We start from the raw sequence: 21,779 nt of genomic DNA, 5'->3' as shown, positions 1-21,779 counted from the left end.
AGTTGAGTCACTGGTTCATACAAATGGCAGTGTGTGAAGGTCAAGCCAGAGACTAGGAAGTCAATATCTCAAAGTCTTGAGCGAGGTGAGTAGAGAAACGTGTTGTTCAACTTGGTGCATTAGAAATTTCATCAGGTAATGATATACTTACTTAGAAGAGAGATTTCTGTGATCAGACTAGCTTCTAGATTAACTTTTTGCTTTCATTCCCCCAAACAATAACTTACAACTTGTATACACATGTCCATATAAGAAGTTGGTATAAAATTCTGCTTCACAAATCTGTCATGCATTTTTCATAACATCTATCAAGAAAATATTTAAAAATGCATGCCCACACACACATACATACACATACACACACTTTCATGTACAAACTGTACTGCAACAACAAATATAACACCAAAAGCAAGCAATAATTGCATTTTATAGGATGAGGCCATTTTTTTCAGAAAGTTCAATTAGAAATTATTATTTAATTTAAAAGAAAAAGAAAGAAAAAATATTGCTAGAGGTTAAATGTTCTTAAAATTAACTAATACTAAAGTAATGACTTCCCATTCTTGTGCCAGCAGCTTTTTAAAGATTTCTAGATTTTTTTTTTTTTTTTGTTCTTAGCTTCATAACAGATTTCTTTCACTTTAAAAAAAATTATAACCAAAACGTTGAAAGATACCACAGCAGAAAACTGGGTTAAAATCTTGCATTACGAAGAATAATAAATTAACTATATTTCAGTTAGATTATATTTTTATTCTTTCATTTATTTTAATTAAAATATCATATGTAATGATATATGATCTTGCCTTAATTATCTTTACAGAAATATTGATACGCTCCAACCAAAGAAAACTGTTTGCTTTTACAAAGATTTACTTGTTAACATCTATTTGATAGAAATAACTTATAGTCAATATCATACAGGCAAAGTCATAACATTTCTTGTTCTTTGTTCTTTCATAGGTTCATAAAATATTCCTTCTGAACTAAAATCAGGTTATTGCATTAGGTTGTTTTGGAAATATTTTCCAACAGTTGACAATATTCGTATTGCTCTTCCAAAAAGTGATCACAGAATTCAAATAAGAACAACAACCAATTTGTTGAGCTCTCTCTTACAAAACAGGATTTATTGATTAAGTTATTTGGGGATGAATTGAGAACTACTTTGACAGTTAGTTTTACCTAACTTTAACTTAACCACGGTCACTTTCCTGCACCTGTGAAATTTCAAATGAGTCCTGAGAATTTTCATTTACAAAAATTTTAAAAAAAGAAAAAAAATAGTTGGTCTAGAAGTGACCAACTACTAAGGTAAAATATCACAACTGTAAAAGGACACTGATGTAATGATTTGAGTAATAAATCTAATGAATTGCTTGTAGGATTTTCATAAGGCTAAAAGAGAATGTGCCTGTCACCAGTGAACATGCAGGTCACTAGTGAGTGAGATTGATATTATAGCAGGGTAATAAAACATTGGTTGATATATATAGGGCAAGGTACTGCAATATTATTGGTAACACACATAACATATTATGTTAACTTGTAATATTTCTCCAAGACTTACTTTGCATTTAGTTTGAACTGAGGTTCCAGTTGAGGGAAAATAATTGGCAATTAGAATAATTTTCATACAATTAGAGAATATATTCTTCAGTTTTAGTCAATTGTAACAATAGTAAACTAAGATTTGGGAAGAGAAGAAATAGAATTTTATTTTGAAGGCAGTTATTGGTGTTAAAATACAGCAACGTAACCATGTAAACTTCAGTCCTGCTTAATCTTCTAAATATCTATTGAAAAGTTGAGAAAAGATTTCGATTTTTAAATAATTTTATTTAGAAATAAGTGTAATATCTGAAATACTATTTTTTACCAAAAGTGAAGAAGATCACTATTTAGATTAGATGTTGATAGGGTTTATGTTTCATTTTAAGATTATTAATAATCCAAGAGGTTTAATTCAGCCTATTGCAGTAATTAATAACATATCAGTTTACAACATGTCAGAGATTATTTTTTATAACATTACACAGTATCATAATATTAGTCAGTGATGAAATATCATTCTAGATTTGTATAAGTTGCAGTCACTGAGTGACTCAAATGATGTCTAACAGAGTTGCACCACCTAATTACAGTTGTTTTTAATTTTAATGGTGGTTATGGAATTTATTCTGTTCCTAATTTTTTTCTAATGAATCTTTTGAGATCAGATGCACTTTAATTTTTATTGCTATCAACAGTAGCTCAATGATAAAGGTAGATAAACTACAAACTGGGAGATCACCGAAGCAGATAATCTTTCAAGTTCCAATACATCAATGTATAATGAATTAATTAAATGGCCACAAGTCATTATATTGCTGTTTTAAATACAAAATATTTATTTTATATTTAAAGACTAAATTGATTATCAAACCTGGTTACTGATGCAGGGTCAAGAATTCAAAGTCAACTAATAAACGTTAAGCTGTACTCTTAGGCAAGGCACATTACTTCCCTTGCCTTAATCATTTTTTACTGAAACAGAGATACGTCTACCAGAGTAGATTGTTTTTATAAACATTTACTTGTTAAAATCCACTTACTTTAATCATTTACAGATAGAGTCATATAATATTTTACTAAAATTCATAGAGAAAATTTATAATTAGTTGCTAACATAAACACAGGACTTTAGAGGAAACATATGGTTGAGTAGATCTACTCCAGTTCTTGACTAGCACTTTATCAACTACAGAAGGATTAAAAAAGTCAAAATTGACCCTAGCAAGATTTTAATGTATAAATAAAGAAAAAAATCCTTCATCCTAATATTTCATTCTTTTGAAAATTATTTAAACTTGTTATAACAAACGTTTATTTCATTTGATAAGGAAAATGTGGACCTTACCATCATTTAGAATGTTTCCTTTTTTACTTAAGAATTTAATATTGAATTTAAACAGTGATTTTAATTTCCTAGTATATGACTCCTTCTGCAATAAGACTTGGAATTCTCATTATGTACAGATTTTATCAATGTATTTATTTCCTCTAATTATAATTTGTGTGTTTCACAGATACAATAGGCATTTTGCTATGTACTGGCAACTCCTCTCCCCAAAAGAAGCTGACATGCCAAATATCTATAATATCAGATTTACCATGCTAAAATACCATGTGAGATGTGCAAAGAGAAAAAGCAAGAAAAAATGTATAAACAGATGTTAGTTTGTAGATGTAGAAATTGCATATTGTGAGCCTGTTTCTTTGCTAAAATATTTCTGGTTATATATCTAAATCCTTTCTAAGAGAAAATGGCAAAAATGGAGAAAGATAGACAGACAGGTAGATGGAAGGAGAAAACATTTAATAGATTAACTGACATAAAACTTTGAGAGAATGTAGAGTAAAGTGTTTAGCTTTATATCAATTATTATTCTTACATCTTTATTAAGGTTCTAAAATTTAAAACAGAATCTTAACAGAAGTTAAGAAAATCTTAATGGCAATTAGACTTAAGGCTCAGAATAAGGCTTATTATAGCTTGGATTTTGAATATATTAGTTAAATTGAGGCATAAGAGTTTAAAGTTTCAAATTAAGTTTTAGGTTTTCCATTTTCTTCAAATACTTTTATTTCCAATATTGTTATTAAAGAGTAAAATTTTAATGTTGATAACTAGAAGGACAATTTATAAATGCCATTACTCTGTGCTGTAAGAAAAATAACAATAAGTTTAAAAAAAAAAAAAATGAAAAAATTATGCTGACTAAGCAAAAATGGAAAATTTGCTCCGTCTAGTTGTCTTCTTTATGATGTTCGTTTTTTTTTTTTTTTTTTTTTTCCTTTTTCCTTTAGCATTTAATACACAGTCTCCGTACTCCTGGCCAAGCGGCTAAAAAGATGGCACGCAAATATTGTAGTGTACACTAGTAGAAAATTGTTATCTATGCACTAATCTCAAGCAATTTGTAGTAGTAAAAAGTAGGCGAATCCGAAAAGAAGAACCCATCCAGACACTGCTATATGTTGACATCCTGCAAAAAAAAAAAATAAATAAATAAAATAGAGAAAAAAATAATGAAATAAAAAGATGGGTAAAACAACATTAAAAACAATAACAACAATAATCTTTTCTACTGTAAACACGAGGCTAGCAGTTTTGGGGGAGAGGGGTTAAGTTCATTACATCAACCCCCAGTACTCAACTGGTACTTGTTTTATTCACCCTGAAAGGATGAAAGGCAAAATCAACCCTGGTAGAATTTGAACCCAGAACACAGAAATGGACAAAATGCTACTAAGCCTTTTGTCCAGCGTACTAACAGTTCTGCCAGATGACCACCACCCTAATAATAATAACAATAATAACCCTTTCTACTAAAGGCACAAGGCCTGAAATATAAGGAAGAGGGGACTAGTCGATTACATCAACCCCAGTGTTTTCACTGGTACTTAATTTATTGACTCCGAAAGGATCAAAGGCAAAGTCAGCCTCGGCAGAATTTGAACTCAGAACATAAAGACAGACGAAATACTGCTAAGTATTTCATCCAACGTGCTAACAATTCTGCCAGCTCACTGCAATAATAATAATAATAATAATAATAATAAACAAACAATGCTGGATCATATATATAGCATGCCCAGCTGACAACAAAGTATGCGATAAGGAAGAAAGAAAAGTCGATAGATATAACAGGTTAGCTTGGGAAGTTAAGCAGTTGTGGTCGATGAAAAAGGTAGCAGTAGTACCAATAATTGTCAGAGCCCTGGGAACAGTGAGCTATCTGGCTTTGTGCCACTGATGCTATATTTCTGATAAGGCAGCTGCAGGAGGAATACACAGCCAAAGATAAACCTCTGTACTTGGCTTTTGTTGACTTGGAGAAAGCCTCTGACAGGGTCCCCCGATCCCTTATCTGGTGGTCAATGTGGAAACTAAGGATAGACGAGTAGTTGGTGAGAGCTGTACAAGCCATGTACAGGGATGCTACTAGTATTAGGCCTCACAGAAGCAATGACCAAGATCTTTGGCATTATGTTGTGTTTGAGAAGAAGATCCATTAAACCAAGTAAAACTGCAGTCGTGCCAGATACTGGTGTCACGCAAATGGCACCTGTGCCAGTGACATGTAAAAGCACCCATTACACTCTCAGAGTGGTTGGCATTAGGAAGGGCATTCAGACATGGAAACTATGCCAAAACAGACTGAAGCCTGGTGCAGCCTTCCAGCTTGCCAGCCCTGGTCAAACTGTCCAACCCATGCCAGCATGGACAACAGACGCTAAATGACAATAATGATTCTTGAGATGACAAATTTGAAAATATCTAAAAGAGAAATGAAACATAAATGTGGTTTTGTCCCATCTAACAAGCTTTATTGTAACAAGAGTAACTTACCACCAGTGTATGTAGGAGTTATTCGGCATCTATAAGGAGGACGTGTGTAAAATTCCTTGAAGCTTTTGTAGGTAAAAAGATACTTTTTGTCACATTCACTTATGAGGAGATTCATACATTTAAGATAGTCGTTGAAATATCTGAAAATATAATAAAATTTTACTGTTAGACAAAGAGATTGATAACTAAATACTAAATACATAAGTAGAGAGAAACTAAATGTAAAAACAGAATGAGAGAAAAGGTTATAAAGTTTTTTCCTTGTTTTTACTCATTTCAGTCACTAAACTACAATCATGCTGGAGCACTGCATAGAAGGATGTAGCTGAACAAATTTGTTCTTTTTCTTTTTCTTGAAATCTAGTGCTTATTCTAACAGTCTCTTTTGCTGAGCCACTAAGTTACAAATATGTAAACAAACCAACATTAGCTGTGGAACAAAAGACGTGGACACATACACATGAGCTTCTACACAGTTTCTGTCTACCAAATTCACTGAACAAGACATTGGTCAGCCTGGCTCTATAGCAAGAGAGACTTGCCCAAGGTGCTGTGCAGTAGAACTCAACCCCAAACCAAGCTTCTTAACTGCACAGCCATGACTGTGTCTAACAAATTTTACATTTTGCTCAAGAGAAAAAAACAAAACTCATATTCTACTAATCTGCATAATTAAAATAAAAGTAAAATGAAGCAAAAAAAAAAAAGAAGCAAAAATGAAGAAATCCCATTGGACAGGGGATGACACAGTCAGTAGAATATTGGATAAAATATCTTATGATATTAGGTTTTTGTCTTTCATCCATTTAAGATTAGTAAAATAAATACTACTTACCATATATACTTTGCTATAAAATGCCCTCACCTATAAGATGCACTCCCAACTTACAAGGTTCAAATCGGGAATTTTACCATTGACCCCACAATAACTCGCAGCGACTTTTACGATGCTGGAGAGCAAAGTTCAATTAGGAATCGTGCCGACATAATTGTTGTTGAGTAACCATGCTTTCAGTAAGCTGAAGATGACTAACAACAACTGTTATCCTATTAAATGCATGCATTTTAGAAACTGTTGTTTATAATGTAAAATTTTATCCTTTTAGGTTATTCCAAGTGTTGGAACTTCAGACAGGGCTTGTACCTAGAAAATATCTAGAGATATTTTTTATTGGACGTGCTTATAAGTTGCATCCCCAACTTTAGGTGAAAATTTCAAGGAAAAAAAGTGCAACTTATAGCTGAATGTATATGGTAAGTACAAGACCAATAAAACTGACAATGGCCTTGAAAGCAATACCCCAGCCTGGCTACAGTCCAATGAGAAAACCAGTAAAAAATATGGCATATATGATGACCAAATAACTCAGAGAGAAATAACAATATAGAAAAAAATGTAGTGTCTCTAGGATTTCTAAAAGCAATCATTGTTACTTCACCAATGACTAATTTATAAGCACAAAAGCTTCATGAGTCCTGCCTTTCTTTCTCTGACGAAACCATAAAAAAAAAAAATTAGAAGGCTGTTTCTGAATCGACATGAGAATCATCTAAATTTCATTAATTATTAATTTATGTGTTATATTTTGCAGCAGTTTTCTGTGAGTGAAAATGGAATGGCCAAAAATTATATAATTTAAGTCTCCAGGTGTTAACTGCAGGTGTTATTAACAAACATTGGGGAACTCAATACTCACGCACAGACTATGGGGTAAGATCCAGGACCCTTTCTTTCCTCATCAAACATATCATCGAGAATACTTGCACAACTTGAATTGGCACTGATCACCATCTCTTCTGTGCAGGTACAAGATACCAGAGGAATATAACAAACTGAAATGCAGAAAAGAAAAAACAAAAACAAAAAAACATTATTCAAAGATGTCTTTTTAATCCAATTCTGGTAATCATAACATAAATTTTCTTGTCAAAAGTAAGTTGCACCACTGTTTTTAACAATATTTCTATGAAGAGATTTCCTCTCAGACAAAACTCTCAGCATTATCCCTTCCACTGGTGTATATACATTTAGTATAATGCACAAATAGCAGTTTTAATTTGATGTTGTTTCAAGTGTGTTCACTTAATGTTTTTACAGCTCAGCAAGCTTTCTGAAATATCAGTGATATATTATTCACTATTTCTTATATATTGTTATATATATATATATATATATATCGGAAATAAATATAAAATATATATTTTATACAATTATACACCATCCTGTAATTATACACTACCCTGTAACTATACAACCCTCTATAACTTGGATAAATGGCCCCTGAGTAAGCAAGACACCTTTCTGTCCCTCAATACTACTCCCCCCAGTTGAGGGTTTTTGTCCTGCAAGTTAGTTGGTGGTGGCCTCAGTGATGCTGATGCCATGTAAGAAACTACCAGTCCACTCTGTAAAGTGGTTGACATTAGAAAGGGCATCCAGTCATAGAAATCATGCCAAAACAGACAGCAGAGTTTGGTAGGCTTCTGACATGCCACTTCCTATCAGACTGTCCTACCTATGCCAGCATAGAAAATGTACATTAATTGAAGATATATATTTATATAATAAAATTTAATAATTGCAATGTGGAAGGTGTTTATAAGCTATTTAAGAAACACACAAAAACTGTTAGATTCACTTCAACATTTAAATTTAATTTGCCAAAATATTTTCGTTGCTTTGAGACCATGTCTGTATGGGTCAGACGGAATTTGTTGAGGCAAAAATTCTAGTCAGATGCCTTTCCTGCTGTCAACTTTCACCTGTTTCCAAGTTAAGTAATATTTCCCCATGACCAAACATGTCTCAGAAGATTGAGAATGAAGGGCACAGGTAACATTTTCAAGATGACCTGAGAGTACCTACTAAGAATAGATAGGTAGTTTGAAATGGTAATGTAGAACAAAATATCCAGTTCTGAAAATTCGACAAAATGCTTGCAATAGATTTGAACTGCTGCTAGATTAAGGTAAATACTCAAATACTTTATCCATTCAGAAATTTTCCTTTTTCCACGTAACACACACACACACATTTTCATCTAAACCTCCTCCTTGCACTTGCTTCTCCTCTCTTGAAACTCATGTGTCACAACACTCCATTCATACCATCAATTTACTCAAATCTTTACCACCATACCCTTAAAATTCAAGTGAAACATTTATAATCACCCTTTCTGCATCCCCATCATAGTTATCTCTTCCTCTGCTCTAAAAACTAGGCACACCACCTTTCCTTCTCAAACTAATAATAATAATGAGCTTTTACAGAGTTTCTCACCTGGTTAGAAACAGCACCCAAATATCACTCAAATTATACCGTGTTGTCTTGAAAAAGTTCAAACAGACACATGATACAACGCAATCTAAGATCCTCCTAAAAGTAACATGATCATGATTGTAACAGCTTTGAAGATAAATCTTTTGGAATCATGACTGACCTGGAGCCAAACAGCAATGGTGTCTACCTGTGTGTGGACAGTGAGTTTGTCACATCTAGTTTCATTCTAAACATTGTGAATGGGTATCAATTTTTAAGCTGGTATGTGTGTCCAGATGGTTTGCTTATAGCTGAAGTGACTAAATGAGCATGTTATTGGGCTGCCAACTCAAAGGGCTTCAGGGTAAATCTATTACAACAGATATTTTGCTATGCTTGTCTTTATTTATTGCTTTGGTGTAGCAGGACGGTGCGAAACACTATGTCCTGGCCTTTACAGGTTTTCAGAGATGGGAGAAATGTTCAGTTAAAGTTTGTTTCTTTCCACATTTACTTTGCTAAGTTTGTAGGAGTCGGATGGAGCGTACTGAGGTGGGTTTTCTACAGCTGGATGCCCTTCCAGTTGCCAACCCCCACTTGTTTCCAAGTATGGTAATATTCCCCCCTGCCCTCCATGGCCAGACATGTTTTCACAGAACACTGGAAATGAACAACACTGCTTGTATGACAATGACACTCATTTATAACTATGACACAATGTCAAGACAAAAAGACACAAACATGCTCCCCACCCACACATATGATGCACTTCTTTCAATTTCCATCTGCCAAATCCACTCATAAGGAGGGGACTGAGGACTGAACCTTGGTGGACCCCTACCTCTACCCGGAATTCTTCACTGTACTCGTTGCTAACCTTCACCTTACTGACAGCATCCTTGCACATGGCTCGCACAGCTTTCCCTAACCATTCATCTATCCCTAGTTTCCTCAGTGACCACCAGATAAGGGACCAGGGGACCCTGTCAAAGGCTTTCTCCATATCAACGAAAGCCAGGTACAGAGGTTTATCTTTGGCTAGGTATTTCTCCTGCAGCTGTCTTACCAGAAATATAGCATCAGTAGTGATTTTCCCTGGCACGAACCCAAACTGGATCTCATCTAAACTGACTCACTCCCTAATTAGTTGGGCTATGACTGAGCACTCCACAGACATGTGTACCCTTAACGTAGCTCTCGAGGAGATTCAGCGTGACACAGAGTGTGACAAGGCTGGCCCTTTGAAATACAGGTAATACTCATTTTTGCCAGAGCAACGTGAAATAAAGTGTCTTGCTCAAAGACACAACGCGTTGCTGGGAATTGAACTCACGACCTTACAATCATGAGCTAAATGCCCTAACTACAAAGCCATATGCCTTCACACACACTCACACACACACACTCACACACACACACAGAGACACATGCATGCACATACACACACACATGCATGCATGCGTGCACATGCACAAAACACACACACGCATGCATGCACACACATGGATGAGATGTTTGTCAGTTTTGCTTTTATCTTTAATAGTACATTCTACAAGATCCAAAAGAAAAGAATCTACGTGGTTTGTGAACATGTTAAAAAGAACACCCAAATTTCTTTCAAATCATAAATTTTAGATGTAGTCTGACATACATCTAAAAATGGATTGGTCTTGTTGAAGACATTTGATCATAATTCTGCAGAATCAGGAATGACAAGAAGCCAAACAACATCCACAACTACCACAATCACCACAACTACCACAACCATCGCACAAAACCACCACAATTATATCAAGACACACAGACAAAACAGTTCACTGTTTGCTCAACAGAAATCAGTCGCAGAGTTTGGGAATGTGAAGCATAATGTTAAAATGTAAAAAATAATAATAGTAACACAGATCACATTTCAATAGCACAGATCAGTGTTACTGTTCTGTGATTCAGATTCTATTTCAGTGACACGGAACAGATCATTGATCATGGATCATAGCAAACTGGGACAGATGCAAAATATCGAGTGTTTCCAAATTTTTTTTTTTTTTCTGTAGTTTCAATAATTTTATATAAGTAACTTTACTATTTGAATAATTTAATAAATTTCTCACTCTGACACAAGAACCTCCCACCCACCAAATTTATTGTTGGTCAGTGTAAACATATATACAATATTGACCAAGAATGGTCTATATAGATTATAGAAGCAATCACTTTTCCCCAAGTTAAATGAAAATCAATAACCATTTAGATTTTTAAGTTCACAAACCATTGTTGATGTTCTGCTTAGAACAATTAAATGAGAACAACTTGGAACTTTTTTTTATTTTGATCTATTTAACTGTAAAGCCCAGTTAGTGTTACTAGTTATACACATGATGGCTTCCATACAGTTTCTATCAACCAAATTCCACTCTTAAGGTATTAGTTAACATGAGGCTCGGCTAGGGGACACCTGAAGGTGACACATGATTAGATCAAACCTCGAGCCATATAGTTGTGAAGTGAGCTTCTTAATGACGCAACCATGTTTGCACCCATCTTGAAATTTTTGGAGCTAAAGATCAGCACTGTTGAGTGATTTGAGAAACTGAATGCACACACACAATATCAGCTGAGGGCCAAATCAGTTTGGTAGTGGACACCTGCTAGTTTGTATCTTGTAATTAATGTTGGGTTGTTCATCATAGTCTCCTAGCTCTTTCACCTGCCCAGTTCACCTGGTTATAAATAGGTACATCAAAGAGGACAAGTTTATCAACAACTTGCAACAGTGACATTAAAAACTGACCAGGATTTTTGGTGTCTCCCTTCGAAGTATTAAGTGACATTGCCAAAGTTGCATCTCAAAGACTAAAGCCAAGAAATTACTTCAGACCTAGTTAATTGTAGAACCTCTACGAACCTCAAGTGCAATACACATCAATGATGTCACTAGCATTTGTGCCACCTGAAGTGGCCCATGATGTTGCTGTTTCTATCCCATTTAAAATTCAATATATGTGTAAAGTGTCACCCCACAAAAAATGCTGTCCATGATGGGTCAAGGGCTTCCACCCCCATAACTATGCTAGTGACACACAGGGTGTGGCTAACATACATGCAATGGTGTTGCTGTTACATACACTAACGAGTCTGCATCTAAAAGGTTATTTATTTGATTGGTAAAGTTTCATTTTTATCCGACATACAGAAGAGCCCTGCCATCTTCCACCCTTACTATCTCCCACCTCTGCTGTCACAGCTTCTGATTCTCTGACCTAACAAGCTGGTTATCTCCACCCAAGCCCACCTAATATACCTTTCTCTTTCCCTCTCATCATCCAGATGTCCTCATGCCTCGTCCCACTCTGCACCAGACATTTTTCCAATTTGTCCTTCTTACACCAGTAACTCTCTGGAATCCCTACCTGTCAAGAAGCACCAACCTGTACAAATTCAAATTAGTCATCAATTACATTAATATCAGCAATCTATGATGCTCCCCCTCACCAAAACTTACTGTCATTCCCCTGATGTCTCTGACTAAAAGACAACAATACACCCCATTCACAACGCTTCAATTCCACTGACTTTCATTCCAATTCGATTTTTTTTCTCTCTTTTTCTGTGTCTTCATTAAAACAGCTCCATATTTGTCCTCTGCTTTGTGGTGCAATATAAAACAAAATTTACTTGTATAGCTGGGCAGCGAAAAAGCTTATATAATTGGGTGTGGCTGTCTATTTTTAAACTAGCAAGATAAACGACAAAATATAGCTTAATTCTCCAGTTAACTGGAAAATTCCCCACCCCCACTTGTGAGTTAGCATTGAATTTTCATTGAATATTTGCCAACAGCCACTGGCAACAGTCACACTGCGTCAACACTGCTAACATCCAAAATTATAAAACGAGGTAGAAATTATTTTTGTTGCTCATTTTAAGTCTTTTTTGTTACTTTTTTTTTATTAAAATCGATCAACCAATAAGGTAATAAACGATAATGTCCTTCATATCTGACCTTTTGAAAAAACATTGTGTTGATAAATAAAATATTGCAATTAAAATTTAGTTTTTATAATTCTGAATACAGGTATGCCCCCACGAATACATTAATGTATTCTCATGCGTGTTAATGTATGTATAAACATATGTGGATGGGTAGTTGAATAATTGATAGAGCTGCTTGTCGATGAACATGTACAACATGACTGCTTTTATGTGGGGGCTTATTGTTACTGTGTCTAAAAATGGAGATGTGTGAGGCGTGTAAGAAGTAGAAATCAATGTGTAGCAATACACGGCAGCGTTGGGGAGTTATGAAGTATATCAACAGGAGAAAACAGACATAGGAAAGCATTCAGCTAAACAGAAATAAGCGTGCAAACGAGTTTGGGAAGATGCTTAGGAAGGATACAAGTAAACAAGCGTTGTGAAGGGAGAGCACTCATGATGGAGAAGGGGGGGGGTAATAGATGGAGACGAAGAGAGCAAAAGAGAAAGCATACTTAAGAGAGCGCTGGTGAGGGAGGGAGGTGCATGTGGGAAAGAGGTGTTGTGTGTGTGTGTTGGGTCTTCCCATAAATAATGCAGTTTTTTTATACAATGCTCTTCCATCTATCTGGTAGACTTACAAGGCCCCTCTTCTAAAATTCACTTGCCCGTGACGAAAAATACTCCTCCAGCACTGTTCTGACCTCGTCTACACAATTCATATTTTTTCCGTTCAAATTATTTTGAAAACTGCGGAATAAATGATAATCAGACGGAGCAACGTCCGGCGAATATGGTAGGTGGAGTATCGTTTCCCATTCAAACTGCTCCAGCCTTTGGAATGTCATCCTCGCTGTATGTGGCTGAGCATTATCCTGATGGAAAAACACCTTTCCTCTTGAAACCAAAGATGGTTGTTTTTCTTCTAACGCCGACTAGAAGAATTTATCAATTGGTTTCAGTTTAAAAGTTGAAAGTGGATTAAATCTTTCATATCCCACCAAACAGATAACAACACCTTGCATGGGTGAAGACCTTCTTCAGCCTGGGGTGCCGGTGTATCTCCTTTCCCTACCGTCTGTCATCATCTCTTGACATTTTTATAGAGAACCCATTTCTCGTCACCAGTCATTATTCGGTTCAAATAAGGTTCATTCGTGAGACTTGACAGCAAAGAGCACACATTCACTCCCTGTACGCAATTAAACTCTAAGTGCCAGAGTCAATTTATTCAATTAAAATCCTTCAGTGTTGTGACCCAGAATGGCCACAGCCAAATGAGTGAAAAAATGTAATATTAAATATATATATATATAGGCGAAGGAGTGGCTGTGTGGTGAACAGCTTGCTTACCAACCACGTGGTTCTGGGTTCAGTCCCACTGTGTGGCACCTTGGGCAAGTTTCTTCTACTATAGCCTCAGGCCAACCAAAGCCTTGTGAGTAGATTTGGTAGGTGGAAACTGAAAGAAGCCCATCGTATATATGTATATATATGTGCTTGTCCCCCACACCCAACATTGCTTGACAACCGATGCTGGTGTGTTTACGTCCCCGTAACCTAACGGTTCGGCAAAAGAGACCGATAGAATAAGTACTAGACTTATAAAGAATAAGTCCTCAGGTTGATTTGTTCGACTAAAGGCGGTGCTCCAGCATGGCTGCAGTCAAATGACTGAAACAAGTAAAAGAATAAAAGAATATATATGTGTGTGTGTGTGTGTGTATGTGTGTGTGTGGAGTAGGTGCAAAAAGTAGGGCTGTCTAACAGGAGCTGCTGGTATTTAACTCTCTTGGTTCCACCCTGCCTGAGCCCACGTTTGCTTCTCCAATACAAACTGTTTTAAAGGGATCTAAATGGAACCCTTCCATAAAAATTCCAAGTTAATTTAGGTCCCAAACACCAGCTTAGTATATAACAAAAGTATTTTACTAATTCTAGATAATTTTTAAAATTAACTGAAACAATAACAGTGCATTTGAACAGAAATCTGGTAACGAAAGGGTTAAATGGAAATTAGGGAGCACAGCTCAGTACTTTTACAGAATTGGTGAACTGAAACCTGTGTACTAATATAATAATTAAAAAAGAAAAGAATAGCCATCTTTTATAGCCTTGTATACAATACAATACTTTGGTATGCAGTGTGTATTTGAAATGGAGCAATAACATAAATAAAACAAGTATGTCATCACCACCACCACCACCATCATCATCATTTAATGTCTGTTTTCCCTGCTGGCATGGGTTGGACAGTTTAGCTCGAACTAGCAAGCTGGAGAGCTGCACCAGGTCCCAATTGTCTGTTTTGGCATGGTTTCTATGGTTGGATGCCCTTCCTAATGCCAACCACTCTACAGAGTGTACTGGGTGCCTTTTACGTGGCACCAGCACTGACAAGCTGCTGCATATTTTGTAGATATGAGATGTTTTGGTGCAGCTGTTTGGCTGCTGCTTATTAGGTGCTGTTTTAATGTTTCCCTTGTTCTTTCCCTCCCTCCCTCCCTCTTCCTCTCTTTATGTGTATATTTCTGTGTATGTATGTTTATCCCCAAGGTTAGAAATAATTAAGCAGATCTATGATTAAAGGTGTTCTAACCATGGTCGTCCCATCTTCTTTTTTTAATAATCAGTTACTACATTATTTCATGTGTGCTATTTTATTAAATATGGCAGAGTGTAATTTGAGGGAAATTGGCTGCTTTTGATAACAGTCTGAGTGACTACGTAAAGGCTTCTCATTGGTTTATTCATGTATTTTAAAAACATTTTGGCACAGGGAAGGACATCTAGCTTCAGAATAAATGTCGTTCAACTTCGGCTTGCATGAGGCAAGAAAAAGATTCAATATACCATTGATATTCATGAATATTGTATTAGTTTCTTTAAGGTCAATGATTTAAAAGACTTTCTTAACATTAAATATGTCAGTATTTCAGTTACAAGGAACAATGGCTGTGAATTCAGGCTGTACAACTTTGATGTATATTTTCTCAATAGGCTGATATCACAGTATTTTGCTCAGCCATGCAGTAGAACCTGTTTTGTTATGCAATCAGCTGTAGGAAATACAAACCATCATGTGTATTTTCAACCTATCTTTTCATAATTTCCCACCATAAATTACAAATATATCCACTGGTGTGTATATGTGTATATATGCATGAGTGTATGTGTATAACTTAAGATGACAGTGCATCTCTCCCGCCACATTGTCTGTGTAATTTGAGGTGGTATTCAATATGTCTGCAGCTTTTCATCTTTCTCACCCTCTCCTCTACTCACTGTAACATATAAAATCTACCCCTATTCATTCACCACCCATCATCCTTATCACTCTACTTGTCTTACTCACCATGATGCCAATGTATAAAAGATTGCATATACAATCTTGTTTGTAGCCAACAGATTCTACCATCACCGTTTTGTAACACCATTTTTGTAACCTTGGACCATTCATTATTCACATCTAACACCTCTTACCATTGACCACCCTATTACTATTACTATCACTCCACTATCATCACTCACCTCAATCACTCTGCGTCTATCTTCACTGTCATGTTCCTTTCACCCACTCATCCTGCTTTTTCTCACATCATCACTCTCTTTGCTATTTGCATATAACTTCAGCATTTACACATTTACCACTTCCACAGAAATAGTTTCCTTTCACTATGAACACACATAACTACAGAACCTGTCCAATAAAACCACTGCAGAAAAGGAACTTTCTGTCTTTGACTCATTCTTCATTGGATGCTCCTGTCAGATGATTGACAAATCAATAAATGAGTGATAAATCAAAAACAACAGCTTCTCTCATCCATTCATCCAACTTACCATTTATCTCATTGCATGCATTAATTGTATGTGTGTGTGTACACAACTTCATACATATATACATACATATATACATATACATATATATATATATATGTGTGTGTGTGTGTGTGCTGGTGGCACATAAAAAGCACCATTTGAGCGTGGTCATTTCCAGTTTCGCCTTACTGGCACTTGTGCTGGTGGCATGTGAACAAAACATTGGACTGACTCCTGTGCAGGTGGCACGTAAAAAGCACCCACTACACTCTCGGAGTGGTTGGCGTTAGGAAGGGCATCCAGCTGTAGAAACTCTGCCAGATCAGATTGGAGTCTGGTGTAGCCATCCGGTTCGCCAGTCCCCAGTCAAATTGTCCAACCCATGCTAGCATGGAAAGCGGACGTCAAATGATAATGATGATGATGATGATGATGATGGCAATTGTCAACTTGTAGATCAGTATAACTATCATTGATAAATTATTCCAAGACGTGAACGACAATGGCTGTGAACAATGCCTATGCTAAACTTTCAAGTCAATAACATTTTGCTCAACAACACAAAAGCTAAACAGTCCAGAAACAAAAGCAAGATCTTCCAATGTTGAAGCGAAGCAGCTGATATTTCAGAATTTCCTTCTCCTGGTGAGAGGTCTAAATAAAGATGTGGTGGTTCTCACTCCCAGCTACTCGATGGCTGTTGACCCCACAGAGTTCAACCATCCTTTGACAGGTCTTGTTTTTCATCTGCAGAATGCCCGACAAAAACTACCCTCCTAACCAAGCAGGTTTGGTAGGATTTCCACTTTAGTTGTATGTGTGTGTATGTACAGCCCAAGCATGTGACATCTTTCTATATGTGTGTGTATATACCATCAACATTTAAAATTCTCTTTCTATTCTCACATGGGCCAAATGGAATTTATTGAGACAGGTTTTTTTAAGGCCAAATGCCCTTTCTATTATTAACTGACACTTGTTTCAAAGCTAGGAAATATTTTTCAATAGCTAGACATGTTTTTCACACAAGACTAGAAATGAACAACTTCACGTATTTGACAATAATGCTCACTTACAACCATTGCATGATGTCTAGACAAGGATACACACACACACAAACACATACATGCTCACATATATATGATATGTAAAAGACACCCAGTACACTTTGTAATGTAGTTAGTATTAGGAAGGGCATCCAGCCATAGAAACCATGCCAAAACAGACTACAGCCTAGAATGGTTCACATGCAGTCTCTATAGAGGCATACGGATTTACCAATGTGAAGATTGAGGTTAGTAGATCAAACTAAATAGAGATTTTAATGCACTCACTGAGGTTAGCCAGCATTAATAACTGGTAAATGCGACTATGGCACCCAGTTGGATTCTATATCTATGCCAACGAAAATTTGGAAATTTATCTTTATATATAGGTGTTTGTGTGTGTGTATGTGTGTTTATATATATATATATATATATATATACATACATACACTCACACACACACAAACAAGCTTCTTGACCACACAGCCACATCCCTTACACTCCAGCCTCTTTCTCTAATCACTTTTATTTCATCCGTCAGCTTGAACACTCTCCCCCTACACACACACACAATTAACCCTCCCTTTCACTGTTCTCTCCTCCCAGCTTCTCCACCACCCCTCTCAACATCCCCATGACCCCCCTGTTTCTTTCAATGCCCCACCCCACTCCCGACACCTTCATCAGGTGTTCTTCCCACTCATCTCTTTCTTTCTTTAATATTTATCCCTCACACCTTCCAGCTATGTTCATCTTCATAAAGTAGGATAACACTGCCCCCCCCCCTTCTACAACCAACCCCAACATTCCTTCTACTTTATCCTTCTCTTTCTTACTAATCCCTGACACTAACCCCTCCCCTGTCCTTTCCATACTCTCCTTCAAAAGTCCTTACTCTCTTACTCTCTCCACTACCCCCTTCACTCATCTCCTTGCCTAAACTAATCAAACTCCCCCCCTCTCTATGTATGTATGCCTTTCTACTATAGGCACAAGGCCTGAAATCTTGTGGAGTGGGGTTAGTCAATTACATTGACCCCAGTACTCAACTGGTATTTATTTTATCAAAACCAAAAGGATGAAAGGCAAAGTTGATTTCAGAGACATTTGAACTCAGAACATAAAACATTTTCTCTGGTAAAGATTCTGCCAAATTGCTCTTCTATAAACATAGTGGTATACGACTTGAGATGTTTGCCTTGCCTTAATGTTTGACATCCTGTTTAACAATTATATATCCGCTGCATCAGAAATCTGCAATGGCTGCCTAACTACCGTCTCGGCTATAACCTTGGGGATCTAGTAATCCGTTACAGCACTTACCTAGAGCACCTAATCATTTAGATCACATGTGAACTAAACCCCTATACTTTGTGTGTATGTGTGTGTGTACGTGCATGTGTGTGCATGTATGTGTGTGTGTGTGTGTGTGTATGTGTGTATGTATATATATATATATATATATATATATATACATACATACATACATACATTAGTACGCCAGGCGAAATGCTTAGCAGTATTTTGTCTGCCATTACGTTCTGAGTTCAAACTCCGCCAAGGTTGACTTTGCCTTTCATCCTTTCGGGGTCGATTAAATAAGTACCAGTTACGCACTGGGGTCGATGTAATCGACTTAATCCGTTTGTCTGTCCTTGTTTGTCCCCTGTTTGTTTAGCCCCCTGTGGACAATAAAGAAATATACATATATATATATATATATATATATATATGTATATATATATGTATATATATATATATATCAGTGGCGTGCAGTCTCAGCCATGCAAGCTATGCGCCGCATGTCCTGTTATATAATCCGAAAATTAGATAAAATAGTTACTTTCTTGCAAAAAATAATCCGTCCAGTTTTCGAAATATTCTGTCTCCCCTTCCCCTCTCTCAGTGACTAGTAAAAGCTTTGAGAAGGGTATGCAATGAGAATCCAGCTTATAGACACCTAACTCCCTATCTATGTTAGTTTGTCCTTCCTTCCTTCCTTCCCCTCTCTCTCTCTCTCTTAGTGAGATATGCTAAGACCCATAGCATATCTATTTTGTACCCCTTCCTCTCTCTAGTGATTCCACAAATTTATCATACCAAGTAATGCTTTCTGATAATAGCATGGCCCCCACCTCTCTATCTCTTTGTTAGCTGGTTCTGACCGGAACTAGAGCAGTTCTCAAGAACTGCTATAATTAGCCATAATTCTTGGAACAGCCTGGCAGTAAGTTTGAATCTTTTAGGATCTTTTTTAAAACGGGGGCCACATTTTTCATTAACGAAACACTTTGAAACTTGGAACACTGGTAGAATGTGTCATATAAAACATCTTTTTCTCTTAGTCTTCTTTAAAAAAAAAGAAATCCATAAGTTATTCCATGTTAAAGTTGTCGTATTTCTGTAATTTCAACCAATCACTGACGTCCATTCAGCCGATATACATTAAGTGCCGACTACATAAACAAACGATTCTGAAACAATTAACCCTAACCCTAACCCTACGGTTAGGGTTAGGGTTAAAGCAAATTTAAAATGAAAAAAGCAAATAAAACGAAGGTATGGAGATTAAATACGCTTTACATCGCTTAATCAGCCAAAGGAGTAAATGTAAACAACTGAATACTTGTCAGTGATTGGTTGAAATTATCGAAATAAGACAATTTTTTACATGAAATAAATTCGAATACAAAAATATTTTTCTGTTCTATAACACAAAATAGAAGTTTGAAAGTCTTTCCGTACCAAAAACACTACGTAAAACATTAATGAAAAATGTGGCCCCCGTTTTAAAATAGATCCATCTTTTATCCAAAACATTTGTTTGCACTATTATATTTTTGGAGTGTTCTGAAAACAAAAATATTTAATTTGACTAACGTCATTTTTCCGGTTTTTTTTTTTTTTGAAATTTACTTACAATATACGCAGATGCTTACATGTGTGTTACTTTTTTCCAAATGAGTGAAATGTGTGTTATAAACGATATTTTGAGAAATAGTTTTTCGAAAAGAGACTTCAATGGAAAACAATTAATGGTCCAGATGGACTATATGTAACCTGAACCTTTCCCCCCTTATTTTTATTTTTTTACGGAATCCCACGTTTTAGGCTATGGAGATTCCGATTCTGAAAAGAAATTTTCAAAAATCTCAATTTCAAAATTTCGATTTCCCCCCCCCCCCCCCGGTTTTTATATAGATCCACAGGGTAAACCTAACCCTAACTCAAACCCTAACCCTAACCGTAACCCTAACCCTGACCCTAACCCTAAACCTAACCCTAACACTAGTTTTGTGAGATTTGGCTGTTATTTCTAGCATGTAAATAGCCTGCTTGGGGGGGGGGGGGGATTGAAATTTTTCAAACAATTTTTTTTCAGAATCGGAATCTCCATAACCTAAAATGTGGGATTCCGTAAAAAAAATTAATAAATAAGGGGGGGGGGGAAGGTTTAGATTACATATAGTCCGTCTCTACCTAATTAATTATAAACGGTGGGTGACCAAAGAATTTGTATATTTAATCAGTAAATATGACAAAAAATGGAAAATCATCTAGATACAGCTTCTATCTTCACTGGTCTGTCAAACCAGTGATTTCTTATTTTTGTTAGAAGTATTCAGTGACATTTTTTCTTTTACTGGCGTCTTATTTAACATCCTCCAAAGTAAAAGTCATGACATAGTGTATTGTAAAGAGCAAATAGATAAAACTAGAACTGTACTCGAAAACAAACTTGATAATTTTTCAATCTTTTATGATATATTAGGGGAAAAATATGGAGTCGATGCAGGAATCGGAATTCAGAGATCCAAAAATATATCTATTGAGCCTCAACGACATTATTAGAATGCATTGTAACAAAATTATCAGTACAGTAGTTGACCAAATAAAAGCACGATATTCATCCTTAGAAGAGTTTAAATTCATGGAACTTTTGAATTTCAACAAAGTTGATGAATATTGCAAACAATTTCCTGTGGACTCTATACATTCTTTAAAAATCACTTATGGCAGATTTTTTGATGTAATTCGATTACAAAGTGAGCTCAATGTGATGTATTCAATGAAAGATTTTAAAAAGCGAAGTTAAGTCATTTAATGAGTTACATTTACAGCAGTGACCTTGTTGAAGCTATGCCAGAACTCTTCAATCTGTGCAAGTTGATTTTGACAATTCCGTCTACCACTGCTTCTGTAGAGCGATCCTTTTCTGCATTAAGTAGAATCAAAACATACCAAAGAAATGCGACAGGAGAAAGAAGACTGTCTGGGTTAGCAC

General features: G+C 36.0%; 1 protein-coding gene across 1 annotated transcript in view; it reads right to left on the bottom strand.

Annotated features, from left to right (window-relative positions):
- Positions 1-732: 732 nt before the first annotated feature.
- LOC106872798 (uncharacterized) overlaps positions 733-21,779 on the bottom strand; it is a 57,121-nt gene continuing 36,074 nt past the window's right edge. The window contains exons 2-4 of the mRNA XM_052969789.2: positions 7,093-7,228; positions 5,396-5,535; positions 733-4,028 (exon numbers count right to left, since the gene is read on the bottom strand). Of these exons, the coding sequence (XP_052825749.1) occupies positions 3,952-4,028; positions 5,396-5,535; positions 7,093-7,228 (353 nt within the window). The 3' untranslated portion in view covers positions 733-3,951. The remainder of the gene's footprint in view (positions 4,029-5,395; positions 5,536-7,092; positions 7,229-21,779) is intronic.

The sequence above is a fragment of the Octopus bimaculoides genome, chromosome 7 (assembly GCF_046866305.1).
Source record: "Octopus bimaculoides isolate indiv1 chromosome 7, ASM4686630v1, whole genome shotgun sequence".
NCBI lineage: Eukaryota > Metazoa > Mollusca > Cephalopoda > Octopoda > Octopodidae > Octopus > Octopus bimaculoides.
This window is presented reverse-complemented; position numbering and strand designations above follow the sequence as displayed.